Source organism: Gracilinanus agilis, chromosome 4 (assembly GCF_016433145.1).
Source record: "Gracilinanus agilis isolate LMUSP501 chromosome 4, AgileGrace, whole genome shotgun sequence".
NCBI lineage: Eukaryota > Metazoa > Chordata > Mammalia > Didelphimorphia > Didelphidae > Gracilinanus > Gracilinanus agilis.
Window position 1 is genome coordinate 485,955,200 of NC_058133.1, and position 17,354 is coordinate 485,972,553.

Genomic DNA, 17,354 nt, shown 5'->3' on the forward strand with positions numbered 1-17,354 from the left:
TATATATATATATATGTGCCAGAATCCCTTACTCTCATCCCTGTATACCCAAGAACTTGTGTCTTTTGGCAGGGGAGTGGAAGGAAATAACCTTCATACACACATGTCCTACTACCTTCCTGAATCATAATAACTTCATAGACAACTGAGTCCAGCTCCAGTTCTTAAGATCATTTTCACTGGCCAAAGGGGTAAGAGAATAAAGAGGGTTTGGGAGCTCCAAACAGAGGCAGATCTAGAGCTGGGAATGGAAGGAGAAGGACCTGGGGCTCTCTAGTGACTGGGAAGGGAAGCAGAGGAGCAGAGAGAGGGTTATGGGAGTGGAGTCAGAGGCAAGCTGCCTGGGGAAAAGGCGCTGATCCTCTTGGCAAAGGAGACTCATATAAGATACAGAAACTACACTAACCCAGCCTCTTCCCCCTCCTTAAACCAGCTTTCCTTTCCCCCCTCTTCCTCTAGATGGTCCTATTATCTTTCTCACCCATCCATCTGTACCCTACTATTGATGCCCTGGAGCTAAGGGGGTGAGAGAGGTGCCAGGGAGGGGGTCCTGACATCACCATGGGAACCTGGATCTTTCTGGATCCCATGCCAAGGTGGGCAGAGACAGGCTCCAGAGGAGAATGTATGTCCCAGCCGTAGCACCATCTGTGCCCTGGGGAACACTTTCCTTCCCTACCCTCTCCTCTAACTCCCCTCATTCTCCTGGCTCCTCCTCAGAGTTCTGATCCTTATATAGACATTATCTCATCCTGCCTCTTGGTGCTGGGGATGGAAGATTCTGGGCAGGCTGTGGGGGATGGGAGTGGGGAGATCCTGAAGTATAAAGTTGAATAAAGGGGGGGAGGGGACAGTTGAAGGAGATCCTCCCAGGTTGGAGGCTCCTCTGTTTCTGTTTTCCAGTTTCCCCTCAGAAACTAGAGTCAAAGCATCACAGATTAGCTGACCTGGAGAGCTGGGTCACAGGTCATGCAATATTGCTTCATCTCCCACCCCTGACCCTACCTCCTTCTTTATACTACAGGAATCTGCCACAGGCAAATGACATCCCCTACTCCCTCCCCACACTGGAGGCTGCTCTGGCCCAGAGGTCTCAGATCAGAATATCTAGTCCTCTGAGGATCATTTGGAAATCCCAAACTCCATAACTATTATATCATGAAGAGCACTGGATGTGGAGTCAGAACAACTGGATTCAAATCCTGACTCTGCCAACTACTATCTGAAAGACTGGGCAAATTATTTAACATCTTTGGGCCTCAGTTTACTCATCTGTAAAATGAGAGAATTGGGCAAGATAATCAGAGGGACTCTTCAGCTCTTTATCTATAATCCTCTGACTCTGAAGTGGGTCACTTTATGCAAAGAAAACCAAGTCTAAAAATGTGTGTGAAGAACCTACTCTGTGCTATAGGTAATAGGTGAGATAGAATTTGGCTAAGAAATGACCTCAGTTCTCATGAAGCTTCTAATCTCATAGAAGGACATGACACACACTCAGATGATAGCATTACAAAATGAGAAACTGACAATTAATACAAGTATTCTGTCCTATTAAGCCTCCAGCTTCTGCGATTAGAGGGTGGACAGAGCTGTGTTTGTAATGCTTTTGCCTTTGCCCTGGCTGTTATACATTCCTAGTATGCACTTCCTCCCCTCCTCAACCTCTCGGATTCCCAAGCTTCCGGCAAAGAATTGTGTGACTGCTATCTCTTATGGCAATCTTTCTGAATCTCCAATAAGTATGTTAATGAGCTCAGTGTTTATGAGATCGTGGATAAAGGGCTAGCCTTGCCATTAAAAAGACCTGAGTTCATGCAAGCTATATGACCATGGGGCAAGTCACGGGATCTTCCAGGGCCCCCACCTGAGACAAGTTTTGAATTTTTATCTATATGAGTACTGTGTGTCTATTTTGTACACAGAACCAGATTTATTGATAGAAGAGACTTTTGAGATTATCTAGTCTAATCCCCTCATTTTACAGTTGAGAAAATTGCCAGATAGGTTGTGACTTGCTCTAGATCACAGAAGGTACCAAGTACAAAAATCAGAATTTGAACTCAGCCCCTTGACTCCTAATCCAGAGTTCTTTCTATTGTATTAAGCTGCCTACTTCTATGTGTGCCTGCTGTCTGTTCTGAAAGAATATAAACTCTTTGAAGGCATGGCCCATTCCATTTTTTTTTCTTTGTATTCTCAGTACCTAGCCCAATGCCTGACCCATAGTAAGTGTGTAAGAAATAGAGTGGAATTGGATAGAGAGCAAGTTTCAAAAGAAAGTTTGTCGTTTAGTCATGCTCAACTCTTCTTTTGGCAAAGGTACTAGGATGGTTTGCCATTTCCTTCTCTAGCTCATTCGACAGATGAGGAACTGAGGCAAACTGAGATAGAGGGAAAGGTAGCTTTGAGCAATGAAAGAAAAACACCCACTAAAGAGACTGTCAACACAGTATTCTGTCCTATTCTCCAGTTTCTGCTACAAGGAGGATGGAAGAAGATATGTTTGTCTACCTTTTCTTTGGGATTATTGGTTTTCCGCTATTCACAATTTAACTGAGTGATCTTTTTGCTTATGTTGTTGTAGGTATTGAGTATCTATTGAGTATCTTAATTCTTGCCTATTTCATTTGCATCAGTCTATACAAATCTTTCTGTGTTTCTCTGAATTCCTCTTATCATTTCATCCTGCACAATAGTATTCATGTACCATAGGGGTTTTTAGTCATTCCAAAATTTATGGGTATCCATTTTATTTCTAGTTCATTGGTACCACACAAAGTGCAGATAGCAATTAAATTTTTTTTTAATTTTTAAATTTTTATTTAGAATATTTTCCCATGGTTACATGATTTGTATCCCCCCCCCCCCCGCTCTCTCCTCCCCCTTCCCAAAGCTGATAAACAGTTCCACTGGGTTATACATGTATCATTCTTCAAAACATATTTTTATGCTATTCTTATTTGCAGTAGAGTGATCCTTTAATATCAAAACCCTAATCACATCCCTAGCCCACTATGTGATTGAGCGTATGTTTTTCTAATGCATTTCTGATTCCACAGTTCTTTCTCTGGATGTAGATAGCGTTCTTTCTCACAAGTTCTTCTGGATTGTTCTGGATCATTGCATTGCTGCTAGTAGAGAAGTCCATTACATTTGATTGTGCCACAGCAGATCTGTCTCTGTGTACAATGTTCTCCTGGTCACTCTGCATCAATTCCTGAAGGTTGTTCCAGTTCACATGGAATTCCTCCAGTTCATTATTCCTTTTAGCACAATAGTATTCCATCACTAACAGATACCACAATTTGTTCAGCCATTCCCCAATAGAAAGGCATCCCCTCATTTTCCAATTTTGTGCCACCACAAAGAGCACGGCTATAAGTTTTTTGTACAAGTTTTTTTCCTTATTATCTTTTTGGGGTATAACCTCAGCAGTGGTATGGCTGGGTCAAAGGGCAGGCATTCATTTAAAGCCCTTTGCGCATAGTTCCAAATTGCCCTCCAGAATGGTTGGACCAATTTACAACTCCACCAGCAATGCATTAGTGTCCCAATTTTGCCACATCCCCTCCAACATTTATCACTTTCTTTTGCTGTCATATTGGCCAATCTGCTAGGTGTGAGGTGATACCTCAGAGTTTTACTTTGTATTTCTCTAATCAGGAGGGATTTAGTACACTTTTTCATATGCTTATTGATAGTTTTGATTTCAACCTGCCTATTCACATCTTTTGACCATTTGCTGATTGGGGAGTTGATAGCCATTAAAAAATATATATATTGGCCCATTTTTTTGCCTTCGATTTCCTTTGGACTACATGTGTAGTAGTGAGATCAGTGATCAAAGAGTGTAGGCAGATTACTCACTTTTCTTGCATAATTATGCTGAATGGTTGGGCCACTTCCCAGCCCCACTAATGCATTCATCAATTGTGCCTGATATCCCACATTCCCTCCAGCACAGACAGACAGTTATCATCTTTTTTTCCTCAGCTTTGACAATTTCAGTGGAATGGAGTGTAATTTTAGTGCCAAATAAATTCGTATTAGATCTGTGATCTTAGATCTCATTTCACCTCATTAGGCTTCAGTTTCTTCATGTGTAAAATGTAGGTGTTGAGTTCTATGCCTCCAAGGTTCTTTCCAACTTTAGATCTCCAAACGAATAGGTCAGTCAGTCGGTCAACAAGCAACAAGAGCTAACTTCTTGATTTTACAGATGAAGAAAGGTAGAATCGCTAGTAAGACTGAACTAGGGTTTGAACCTCTTCAAATCTTCTGATCTCTGCTCAGGGCATGTTCCCTCTAGGCTTGCTGAGGTCACCCAGTGAGGCAGTGACCGAGCTCTGGAGGTCATCTGCCTGCCTCTTGGTGCCCCAGAACCCTCTTCTAACACTCGTTACCAAATCTCTCTTCAGGGACCGGGTAGCTCGCATCGGGCTAGGTGTCATCCTGAACCTGGCCAAGGAGCGAGAGCCGCTGGAGCTGGCCCGCAGCACTGCCGGCATTTTGGAGCATATGTTCAAGCACTCGGAGGAGACGTGCCAGCGGCTGATCTCTTCTGGCGGCCTGGATGCTGTGCTCTTCTGGTGCCGCCGCACAGACTCTGCGCTCCTGCGCCACTGTGCCCTGGCGCTGGCCAACTGTGCCCTGCATGGCGGCCAGGCGGCCCAGAGGCGCATGGTGGAAAAGCGAGCCGCCGAGTGGCTCTTCCCGCTGGCCTTCTCCAAGGAGGACGAGCTGCTCCAGCTGCACGCCTGCCTGGCTGTGGCCGTGCTGGCCACCAACAAGGAGATCGAGCGCGAGGTGGAACGCTCCGGCACTCTGGCCCTCGTGGAACCCCTCGTGGCCTCCCTGGATCCCGGGCGCTTTGCCCGCTGCCTGGTGGACGCCAGCGACACAAGCCAAGGTTGGGCAGCCGATGACCTGCAGCGCCTCGTGCCCCTGCTGGACTCCTCGCGCTTGGAGGCGCAGTGCATAGGGGCCTTCTACCTCTGTGCTGAGGCGGCCATCAAGAGCCTTCAGGGCAAGAGTAAGGTGTGAAGGGTTTTGGGGGTGGGGCAGGGAAGAAATTGGGGTGGAGGTGAGAGGAGGAGCCCAGGAGAAAAGCAAGAGAAAAGGAGGTGGGGCAGAGGAGAATGGAATGGATGAAGAGGGGATGTCGGGAGTTCACTGGGAGGGGGAGGATGGATGGATGGAGTATTTATTAAGGGCTTACCTTGTACCATATATAACTGGATAGATGAGAATGAGGGAAATGACAAGGAATGGGAAGGGGGGAGGGGAGTGATGGGGGATGGAGGAATGATAGTTCAATGGATAATAAGGAGGAGAATGATGAGAAGATAGATGAGGGGTGGGGCTGGATGGAGCATGGAGATGGAGAAAGGAAATGATGAAGGATGGAGGAGGAAGGAAATGATGGGGATAGAGAAAGAAGGAAGAAAATTATGAAGAAATGGTTAGGAGGTGAGAACGATAGGGAATAGAGACCAAGAATTATAGTGGAATGGAAGAAGAAAAGTGGTGGGAGAGACAATAGGATTGATGGGAGACTAAGGGAGGAGAGGAATAATGGGATTGTATGAGCAGATAATAGATTGATGGAATAAATAGGAGATGATAAAATCTAAAGGAGAAGTGGGATAGTGGGAAGAAGTGAAGAGAAAGGATAGTGAGAGTGAGAAGTGTTGCCAGTTTGAAAATAGGTAAACCAAGGCACAAAGTTCCAAGTACATTCAACTTATTGGTAAGACTAACAATTACCAATAAAGAGATTCTCTCTACTCCTCAGTCAGTCAAAAGATCACCAATAAGGCTTATTAGCCTTCATATAACTTTGGAAAGTACAAGAGACAAAGAGCAAGAAGCGTCGAACAATATGATTGGTCGCAAAGTCTGAAGTATCATAGATGATGGAAAACAATATAATTGGATGAAAGTCAGTAGTATGGAACTAACAACAGCTCCTCCTTCGTCTTGTTGCTGTGCAAATCTCATTGGTGTGTCCACCTGCATGGATGATAGTCCAGACTTTCTTAAAGGACAGCCGATGTTGCAGAGATAACAGACTTTGTGGCGCCCACCTACATCTTTCAAGGCTTGTTATGGAGATAACATCTGCCTTAATCATGCATGGTCAGTAAGATATATGAAGACTTAAAAGATTTCCTTCATTCACCTTGATTTTGTTTAATATCATTGTGTCTGTTTTGTCATATTTTCCTATGTTTGTTAGTCAAAGTAACTTTTTCCTGAGACTTGGTTAGCTGAATTTTTTTTTCTTCAGAAAGAATGAATCTCTCTCTCTCTTTCTTTCTCTATTTCTCTCCCCCCTCTCTCTTTCTCTCTCTCCCTCTCCTTCCCTTCCTCCATCACTCCCTCTCCCAGCCCCCTCTCTCTTTCCCCTGACTTTGGTCAAGTCAGGGAGGCAGACAAGAGAAACATAGATGGAAGGAGGGACTTTTGTTAGTCCCGCACTCCAGACTTCCAACCAATCATATTGTTTTCCATCATCTATGATATTTCAGACCTTGCAACCAATCATATTGCTGCTCTTTGTCTCTTCTACTTCTCAAATCCATATGAAGGCCAATGAACTTTACCTGGTGGACTTTTGACTGACTGAGGAGTTGAGGGACCCCATATATTGGTAATTGCTAGCCTTATTGATAAATTAAAGGTGCTTGGAACTTTGTTCCTCAGTTTACCTTAATCTCAACTGCAACAAGGGGTAGAGTCCATATGAAATCAAGACAAGAGGCAGAACATGGCAAGAAATAATGTAGGGAAAGCAGATTCAGAATATTGATGCAAAAGTCAAGACATTTGGCAACCTGAATAGCCCTGGTCCTAGAACGGTGATGGCAAACCTATGACACACATGTTAGCACTGACACACATAGCCATTTTTTATGACACACGGCTGCATACAGAGAAGTATGGGGCTGCATGCTAAGGATGAAACATTTGCTGTAGTGTAGTGTAGACACTCTGTGCACTATAGATGACAATTCTACCTATATTCATTTACCTATTTTGGTTTATTAAATTATTATTATTATTATTATTCCTGTTGACTCCTTAGGAGCATAGGGCCGCAACCATCTCACACCAGCAGACTCTGTTCTGGGCAACTTCCCCCAGCTGGGCCCATGTCATTCCGACTGTTTTTGTTTCATTTTCGGCAGATCTTCGCCAGGTCTGTTTTGGTCTTCCGACTTTCCTCCTCCCTGAAGGGTTCCAGCACAATGCTTGTCTGGCTACGTTGTCTTCCGGTTTTCGTAGTGTATGTCCTATCCATCTCCACTTACGTTTCTTTATGTCCTGACTAATGGGATACTGGATTGTTCTTTCCCAGAGTCTGGCATTGGAGATCTTTTCAGGCCATCTGATGTTCAAGATGTGACGTAGACATCTGTTAACAAAGACCTGGAGTTTATTGGTGTTAGCGCTCGTCACTCTCCAGCTTTCTGATCCATATAGGAGGACGGCCTTTACGTTGGTATTGAAGATTCGGAGCTTAGTGACGAGGGACAGTGCTTTGAAGGGTTTATTAAATACAGTTATATATTACAATTATACATTTCTGTTATTTAAACTATAAATATCATGAAATTATGGTGTTTTTTCTGGAAGTGACACCACCCCAGTTATGCTTGGGGCTTTTTGGTGAATTTTGGCACACCATGTTCAAAAGATTGCCCATTACTGTCCTAGAACTTTGGGTTTCCTGGTTTTTTCCCTCATTTCTTCTCTGCTTTTGCCTTCTCTTCTCTTGATTAAGCCAAAAGAAGACCTTCTAGACCTCTTGGAGGAAAATCATGCTTGAAGAAATCATAGGATCATGGTTCTAGAACTAGAAGGGATCTTAGAGAAGTGCCTTGGGACACATCAAGGATTTGGGGTATTCTGGGCTGGGGTGCCTTTGCAGGGTGATGCCTTCCTCTACCCCCTTCCCGGGTAGTATCATCTTCTGGTGTCCGTCTTCCAGGTGTTTAGTGAAATTGGAGCCACACAAAGCCTGAAGCGGCTGGTTTCCTACTCAACCAATGGTACGACATCAGCTCTGGCCAAGCGGACCCTGCGTCTGGTGGGTGAGGAGGTACCCCGGCGTATCCTGCCTTGTGTACCTAGTTGGAAGGAGGCTGAGGTTCAGACTTGGCTACAGCAGATTGGCTTCTCCAAGTACTGTGAGCGCTTCTGGGTAAGGACCTCCCTACCTCCACCTAAACTACACAAAACCACGGGGCCCTTCTGGGGACTAACAATCTGACCTTGTGGAAGCGTGATGCCTTAACCCAATGTAGTGACTCTAATGGCGGGAATTCAGGCATCTGGAGGTGGACAGAGGGTGGCTTCTGGACCAAAGTTTAAGACTTATCTACCTGAAGAGTCATCTCTACCCCAGTCCACTCCCCTTCCTAGAGGACTTCCCCAAACACCTGAACATGCATCCTGAAGAGCTTGCCTTCTCCCTCACAGTTTTGGTGCCCAAGAGTGACTAGGGTGGGCTAAGAAAGAGCACATCAGGAAGTGGAGAAGCCAGTCCTAAGGGTGGGGAAGAGCCTGGGAGCACCCACTTCCACTTCTGACACTTACACACCTTCCATCCCTGCCCCGTCCCTCTTGCCCACCTCCAGGAGCAACAGATAGATGGAGACCTGTTGCTGCGTCTGACAGAGGAAGAGCTTCAGAATGACCTGGGAATGGAATCTGCCATCACTCGCAAGAGGTACAGAGATGGCAAGGGACACGCTACCCCTTCCAGCCCCATCTGACTACCCCCTTTGATGCCCACTCTGCCTCCTGCCAGGCAGGGCTTTTCCATGCATGCAGGGCCCCTTTCTGCACATTCTGACCTAATTGCCCAATCCACCCCTAACCCCTATCATGTCCATTCCTGATCTATTCTTGGGCTACTCCTAGCCTCAGGGCTCACTGGCCCCTGCCCAGCTTTGACCCTCAGCCTCTCGGGGTTCATAGATTCACCCGGGAACTCACAGAACTGAAGACCTTTGCGAACTATGCGACGTGTGACCGTAGCAACCTTGCAGACTGGCTGGGGAGCCTGGACCCCCGATTCCGCCAGTATACCTATGGGCTGGTGAGCTGCGGTGTGGACCGCACATTGCTGCACCGGGTTTCTGAGCAGCAGCTCCAGGAAGACTGTGGCATCCGCATCGGTTTCCACCGAGTTCGAATCCTCAATGCTGCCCGTGGTGAGATGTCCCTTTCCAACTCTCCCTCAGATCACAGAATCTCAGAGTGGGCAGGGACCCCAGAGAGTTAGCCTAACCTGTAACCCCTCTGCACATGATCATCCGGACTTTGCTTATACCTCCAGTTATGGGGAGTTCACTACCTATGAGGTCAGGCCATGACAGACTGTGTACAGGGCTGGGACTGAGGAGGAAAAGGTTCTAGTTTAGCCACAGAGTTGTCATATGAATTTTTTTTCATCTGAAACTTTTTTATTTTTATTTTATTGGGATAGATTGGTAGTACAAAAGGTAGAGTCCTGAGCACTGAGTCTGGAAGACTCATCTTCCTAAGATCAAATCTGGTCTCAACACTTCCTAGTTATGTGACCTTGGGCAAGTTACTTAACCCTGTGTGCCTTGGTTTCCTCATCTGTAAAATGAACTGGAGAGGAAATGGAAAACAACTTCAGGATCTCTGCCAAGAAAACCCCCAAAGCAGTCATTTCATATGATTTTGGCAAATCACTCTCCCTCTGTAGGTCTCAGTTTTACCATCTATAAAATGAGGGGGTTAGACTAAGTGATCCCTAAGGTCTTTGGGTCCTAACATTCTATGTTCTGAAGTTCTTTCTTTGTCCTCTGCCTCCTGGGTCTGAATGGACCCTTCTCTTTTCCCCCCACCTAGGGTTCATTTTTACAATTATTCCTCTCGTCATCTTTTTTGTTTGGGTAAACATTTATTTGTAACACTTCCCTCCTTCCCAAAGGCAGAAGGAATGACTGCTAGGCATAATGATGGTAGAATACTAGAAGAGTCAGGCAGATCTAAAAACAAATCTTGCCCCAGACATGTTTTAGTTGTGTGATCCTGGACAAGTCACATGCCTTTTCTACTCCTCAGTTTTCTCCTCTGTGCAGTGGAGATGATGGTAGCTCTTACATGCAGCTTACATAAATGCGAGCTATTCATCATCATCATCATCATCAAAGCTGCCATTTGCCAGTTTCCAAAACCCTGTACATACTTATCCTCATTTGATCTTAATAATAATCCTGTAAAGGCAATACTCCAGGTATGATTTTCCCCACCCTTTTCACATAAGGAAGCCAGTTCAGAGAGGTCTCCCAGGGGAACGTCACACAGCTCCTGAGCTATGGAGATGGGATTTCAGCTCAGGATTCTTCAAACTCCTTTGAGTCTAATGCAATTTTCACTGTAAAGAGTTAGAGAGAGGAGCAGCTGGGTGGCTCGGTGGATTGACAGCCAGGCCCAGAGGTGAGAGGGTTCTGGGTTCAAATTGGGCCTCAGACATTTCCTAGCTGTGTGATCATGGGCAAGTCACTCAACCCTGTAAGAAAGAAAATTTAGGTATTATATATATATATATATATATATTAAAATGTGGCCGCCAGGAATCAACAATTCAGGTTGATTCCGTAATTAAATCAGACCCAAGTCAGCATCGGGTTGAGGAGTTTATTTACAATCAGGAAGGTAAGTAGGGATACAGAGAAGAGGGAGGTTAGAAGTCTAAATAAATGAAGCTGTAAGCCACAGGGCCCAACAGCCGGGTAGGCAGAGTTTAGAATTGGCCCAGCTAGGCCAAGGAAGCCAGCCTAACTTACCCACGTGACAATACAGAGCGTAATCTGTCTGTGGTCTCAGGAGATGCTTCTGCTCCCAGTTCGAGATGGCAACTGCCCCCACAGGAAGTTCACTCACTTACTTAAAGAGATCGTGTCTTTCATCACTTCCTGTGGTCCACCTCTAATTCAAATGGACAAATGGCAGTTTCTACATTGATTTGGACTGCCCAAAGGGCAGTCCCTTATTCTTGATTTGTTACTTATTGTCACGTGTGGGTAACTCGTCTCCCCTCCCCACTAAGGGAGGTGGGAGTGACATCATTAGCACGCCTGGGTTGAGTAGATTTTTGACTTTTAATGGGATCTGGCTAATTCTATTTACACAACCCCCATTGCCTAGCCCTTACCACCCTTCTTCCTTGGACTCAATATATAGTATTGATTCTAAGACAGAAGGTAAGGGTTAAAAAAAAAAAAAAAGAATTCTATGCTTGATTCTGTCCCTAACTTGCAATGTGGCCTTGAGCAAGCCACCTCCCCTTTCTAGGACAATGCTTCCCTAGCTTAGCATAAAGGGGTTAGTTGAGATGATCTAAAGATTTCTTCCCCCTTCTGGGTCTGCAGCTCTATTATCCTGGTTTTCTCTCTCTCTCTCTCTCTCTCTCTCTCTCTCTCTCTCTCTGTGTGTGTATGTGTGTGTGTGTCTCTCTCTCTCTTTCTCTCTCCTCTTTCTCCTATCTCTCTTCTCTCTGTCTCTGTCTCTCCTCTCACTTTTTTCTTTAAACCCTTACTTTCCATATTGATACCAATACCACATATTGGTTCCAATGCAGAAGAGCAGTAAGGACTAGATAATTGGGGTTAAGTGACTTGCCCAGGGTCACACAGCTAAGAAGTGTCTGAGGCCAGATTTGAACCAAGGATCTCCCATCTCCAGACCTGGCTCTCTAGCCCCTGAGCCAAGTAGTTCTCCCTTCTCTGTGTCGCTTCTGATTTTTCTCCAGTGTGTGTGTGTGTGTGTGTGTGTGTGTGTGTGTGTGTGTGTGTGTGTGTGTGTGTGTGTGTGTGTGTGTTGGCACAGAGACCATCCTTTTTCCACTGGTGTGGGAGAGAAGATGCTTAGCACCCCTACCAACCTCCTTGCAACATTATCCCGTCCAGGATCCAGGTTTCTGTGTGTCTTGGAAATTCCATGGAAGGGAAATGACAGGAGCCAGAAGAGGTTGCGGAAAGAGTCGGGCATCCTGGGTGGGAGGGGAGAACGGGGAGAGGGCTGAGCCTGCCCTCAGTGTCTGTCTTCCCTGGCCCTCCTTCCTTCCTTCCCCTCCTGCCACATCAGAGATGCTGCACTCGCCCCTGCCCTGCAGTGGCTGCAAGTCGAGCTGCGAGAACCCCGATGTCTTTATCAGCTACCGCCGGAGCTCAGGCTCCCAGCTTGCCAGGTGAGGGGCTGAAGGAAGGGGCAGGGAGGAGGAAGGCCCCCGCCTGGCCTGCTATGTGCCGGGCAGTGGGGAGGGCTGAGCACGTGGAGACGAGGCCCCCCTCTCCCCAGTCTTCTGAAGGTACACCTCCAGCTCCACGGCTTCAGTGTCTTCATTGATGTGGAAAAGCTGGAGGCCGGCAAGTTTGAGGACAAGCTGATCCAGAGCGTCATGGGCGCCCGGAATTTTGTGCTGGTGCTGTCCTCTGGGGCGCTGGACAAGTGCATGCAGGATCACGACTGCAAGGACTGGGTCCATAAGGTGAGAGCCCTCCCCTTCCTTGGCCCCCACAAGCCCGTGGACACAATTGTTCATCCCTGGCAGGGTCCTTTTTGTCTCGAAAGTCTCCGGCTCGATCTTCGTATCTCAAGTCTTAGCAGTCAAATCGACAAGCCTGCTAATGTTCCAGGCACGGGATACTGAGCTCTGGTGGCTCTTAGGTGGGCCTGGAGGTCAAATCCAGCCTCAGACACTTACTAGCTGTTTGATCCCGGGCAAGTCAACTTACTCTCTGCCTCAGTTTCCTTATATGCAAAATAAGGATAATAATAGCTTCTGCCTCCCGGGGATGTTGTGAGACTCAAATGAGATGTTAATAAAGAGCTTATGGCACAGTGCCTGGCGCTTAATACATGCGTGTCCCCATCTTTTATTGTAGCAGATTGAACAGAGACCTGGATTCTAGTCTAGCTTGCTCTCTATGCGAGAAATCAAGGCAATTCAGAAATACAGTGGGCTTCCCCAGGAGGCAATGCCTCTAGGAGAATATTAGCAGTGAGTGTTATTGCTCACTCCTTATCTCTAGTCCCTGTTCTCTCTGTTTCCCTGTCTCTCCCTCTGGGTCCCCCTTTCTGTCCCTCTCTCTGTCTCTGTCTCTTGAAGTCTCTTGTCTGTCTCTCTGCCCCTCTGCATCTCTCCGTCTGTCTCTCTTTCTTTGTCCCCGTCGCTCTCTTCCCCCCTTTCCATTCTTCTTCCTCTTGTCTTTCTGTCTTGGGCCCCCAGCCAGTGCCTCGGTGTACGGTAAAGGCACAGACGATCTTATTGGGATGGCGGCAGGTCAGTTAGCAATCCTGGTTGGGGCAGATGTGGCTCCCTCCGCCAGGCTGCCAGAGCCCCTGGGGGCTGTCCTGCTCCGGCCATCAGTGGGCTTTGGCGTATAATAGGGCTTCAGCTAAAGCCACCAATGAGCCTGCTGTCAGCCCCCAGCTAACTGGTCCCCACCCTGGCTTGGGTTGAGCTGGCCTGGCCCCAGATAGAAACCTCAGCTGGATCTGTGTTTCCATTTAGTTCTGTTCAGCAAAGTGCCCACTGTGTGTAAGGAGCTCAGGCTAAGCCCTGGGGATTCAGAGATGAAAAATCATTGCTGCCCACAAGGGAGTTCCCATTCTTCCTGGAGGTGGGGGAGAGAAGGTGATGGTACAGGGAGCTCCAATATAGACAGTGATACCAGCTCTTGTTTTACTGGTGGGGTTTCATTTCATCCTCACAACAGCCTTGAGGAGTATTATTAGGATCCCCATTTTACAGATGAGGAAACCAAGGCAGTGAACAATTAAGTCCCTCACCCCGGGGTCACACAGTCAATAAGTGGCAATAAGATGTCAAGTCTATCGTTCTAGTCCATGGTGTTATGATTGATCTCTGGAATCAGGAGACACTCAGGCGAAGGCAACATGGTTCTCCAACTCCCAGCTCTGTTACTGCCTCGGTGACCTCGGGGGAAATTATTTACTTGTTGTGAGTCTCAGTTTCCCCCTCTGTAAAATGATGAGGTTGAATTAAATGGCCTCTGGGGTGCTCTATGACCCTATGACCTCTTTTTATTTTTTAATCCTTATGTACCACCTTAGACTCAATGCTATATATTGGTTCCAGGAGAGAAGAGCAGTAAAGGCTAGGCAGTGGGGATAAAGTGACTTGCCAGGGTCTCACGGCTAGGAAATATCTGAGGTCATATTTGAACCCAGGACCTCTTGTCTCTAGGCCTGGCTTTCAATCCACTGAACCATTTAGCTGCCCACCACCCCATTATCTCCACCAATAACCTCTTTGAGCCTCCATTTCCTCCACTGCAAAAGGGGTTTGGACTGCAAGGCTATCTCGGCTTGAAGTCCTGTGATTGAATAAGGTCACTTTCTCCTGGGAGGGAATGGGGTCCACTAAGCCAAGAGCTTGGGCCACTCCGGTGGGGGCTCACACTCTCTCCTGTCTCTGGCCTCCAGGAGATTGTGACTGCCCTAAACTGTGGGAAGAATATCGTGCCCGTGATGGATGGCTTCGTGTGGCCTGAGCCTCAGTCATTGCCAGAAGACATGCAGGCGGTGCTCAAATTCAATGGCATCATGTGAGGAAAGGGATTGGGGGGTAAGGGGAAGCAGGGAGCATGATGGGAATTCCTGGGAGAGCTGCCCTTGTCCTTGCCCCCATTCAGCAGAGCTGACCTGCCCCAAGAAAACCCAAAGTAGCCCGAGCTCCACCCTCCTCCCAGGGCCCTCTGAGCCCAACTGGTCAACCACCGCCATTCCCAGGAAGCCCTTCAGCCCGGTTTCTTGGTCCCCACGGGGAAGCTCTGAGGACAGCCTTGACCCTGAGCTTTGCTCTGTCCACAGGTGGTCCCATGAATACCAGGAGGCCACCATCGAGAAGATCATCCGCTTCCTGCAGGGCCGCTCATCCCGGGATTCCTCTGCTGGCTCTGACAACAGCCTAGAGTGCGCCATCCCATTGGGCCAGACTTAGACTCCTCCTTCCCCTTGGCCTTGTTCCTCTCACCCCTTGCCTTCCATGAGTCCCTGGTTCTTCCAGCTCTTCCCCCCTCTCCCATTTGAAGCAAAGGCAGCTCCACCTTGACTCTTGGGGTGGGTGTAATGGCGCCAGTAATGGAGCCACCTTGGAGAGGGGGACTGATGCCTCCTTTTCTCCTACCCCTTTATGCTCTCTTTAGCAGTGACCTCAAGATGGGGACAAGCCAACCGGAAAGGAGGTAGGGAAGATGAGGCTGAAGTCCCCTCCTTCCCCAACTGAGAGAATGGACCTCGTGGAAGTGGAATGTGGAAGAGATCTGTGGGCTCTCCATTGGTTGGTGATAATAGGCCTTAACACCTCCAGGGAGAAAAGGGCTGGGAAGGCCTTCATGGCTCCTACGTGAGCTTTCTGTTCTTGGGGTCCAGTAGGCTTGGCTTAGCTCAGGACACATTTAGGAACACGGGGCTTCATCTAAAGCCATCACTCCACCCTGACTCAGGGCGTCTCCAGGGGAACCAGCAGTTACAAAGCTCTTGGTACCCATGGGATCTCACCAGGTGGATTCTGGTGCCCTCTAACGGGAGACTGAAGAAAAGCAACTAAACCTCCTGGTTTTTATTTATTTATATAGCTCTGTATCATTGCTTGGGAGATCTGGTAGCTAGGTGGCACATAGTGGATAGAGAGCCAGGCCCTGGAGTTAGAAAGACCTAAGTTCAAATCCAGCCTCAGACACTTACTAGCTACATGACCTTGGGTAAGTCACTTAACCCTGTTTGCCCCAGTTTACTCATCTGTCAGGTGGGCTTAGAGAAAGAAATGGTATCTTTGACAAGAAAACCCCAAAAGTCACAGAGTTGGAAACAACTAGATAACCACCAAGTGAGTTAGGTGGGACACCTTTTTTTTAAGGGAGGAAAGTACAATTTAGAACAGTAGCAATGCTTAAGCTACTCTGACTCCAAATCCAGGACTTTCTTCTGTGCAAAACCTAAAAGGACACCCTTGAATGGGTCTCAGCAACTTCTCTTCACCCACTTGCCCCCAACCTATTTCTGATTCTTCCTCCCCATTGCTTCCATCTTCTAGTACTGTAATGAGCCCCTCGCCCCACTACCCTGTGGCCTTCCTTTAAACCACTCTGTGCTCTTAACACTCTACCCCTCTGCCAACCTTCTGGGTGCCTAGTACATCCCCTGCTGGATATCTTAGTGAGATGTAGCAAATTTCTCATTTCAGAGCATCAGGCTGGGGTATGTGAGGCTACTCCTTGACTCGGCCTTAATTCCCAGTTCTCAGGAAGGGGAGTTTGAAAGAGAAACCCCAGCACCATTATGGGCAGAGCAGGTTCAGGGGCTGCCATTGCCTTGGTGAGGGCAAAGTACAGCAAAGGATAGCACCCTCCAAGAGGGCAGAAGAGCACAAAGTCAGGGCCTACTCTGTTTATTAGGATCTCTTTGCTTGGAAAGGCTAGCTCTAAGCCAATTAATCAACAAGCATTTTTTGAATGTCTGCTATGGGCTATGCTAGATATTCTGGATACAAAGACAAAAAATGAAACTTCTTGACTTCAAAAAGCTTAAGAGACCTCTGGCTGCTTCTCCCCATAATGGGTCATAAGTTGATTAGGACAGAAGAATCCTAAAAGATCTAGTCCAGCCCTTAAATTTATTTTTTAATTCTGTTTTCATTAATAAGAATTTATTATATTTTCTCCTTACTTCCCTGTCTCCACTGGAAGAACAAATCATATATACATAATCAAGTGAAACAAATTCTTACATCCCCTTAATTTTATAGAAAAGAAAACTCGAACCTAAAGAGTAGGAAGTGACTAGTATAAGATCATACATTTAGTAAGTGGCTGAGCCTAGAAGGCTGGGTCTGTTTTGTTTTGTTTTGTTTGTTTGTTTGTTTGTTTTATATTTTTAAACCCTTAACTTCTGTGTATTAGTTCCTTGATGGAAGAGTGGTAAGGGTAGGCAATGGGGGTCAAGTGACTTGCCCAAGGTCACACAGCTGGGAAGTGTCTGAGGTCAGATTTGAACCTAGGACCTCCCGTCTCTAGGCCTGGCTCTCAATCCACTGAGCTACCCAGCTGCCCCAGGCTGGGTCTGTTTTTTGCCTTTTTTTTGTAGCCTCATTGTTTGGCCTAGTGCCTAGAACATAGTAAGCACTTAATTAATGCCTGTTCACCAGCTGACCCCAAATCCCAGGCTCTTTCCATTGAACCAACCTGACATGGCCAGCTTTGGACATCTGGACTCTTGATAGCCATTACCCCAGGCAACATAATAACCCAGGTTACCCTGAGCCTCCTTTCCTCTCTCACCCA

At 47.0% G+C, this 17,354-nt stretch overlaps 1 protein-coding gene across 1 annotated transcript; it reads left to right on the plus strand.

The window, feature by feature from the left end:
- The first annotated feature begins 4,299 nt into the window (after positions 1-4,299).
- Positions 4,300-15,606, plus strand: SARM1 (sterile alpha and TIR motif containing 1). The gene is made up of 9 exons (XM_044675584.1): positions 4,300-5,040; positions 7,997-8,209; positions 8,646-8,737; positions 8,989-9,224; positions 12,133-12,235; positions 12,346-12,535; positions 14,497-14,618; positions 14,884-14,985; positions 15,219-15,606. The coding sequence occupies exons 1-9, from the start codon at positions 4,300-4,302 to the stop codon at positions 15,259-15,261; spliced, it is 1,842 nt and encodes a 613-aa protein (XP_044531519.1). The 3' UTR covers positions 15,262-15,606.
- Positions 15,607-17,354: the final 1,748 nt, after the last annotated feature.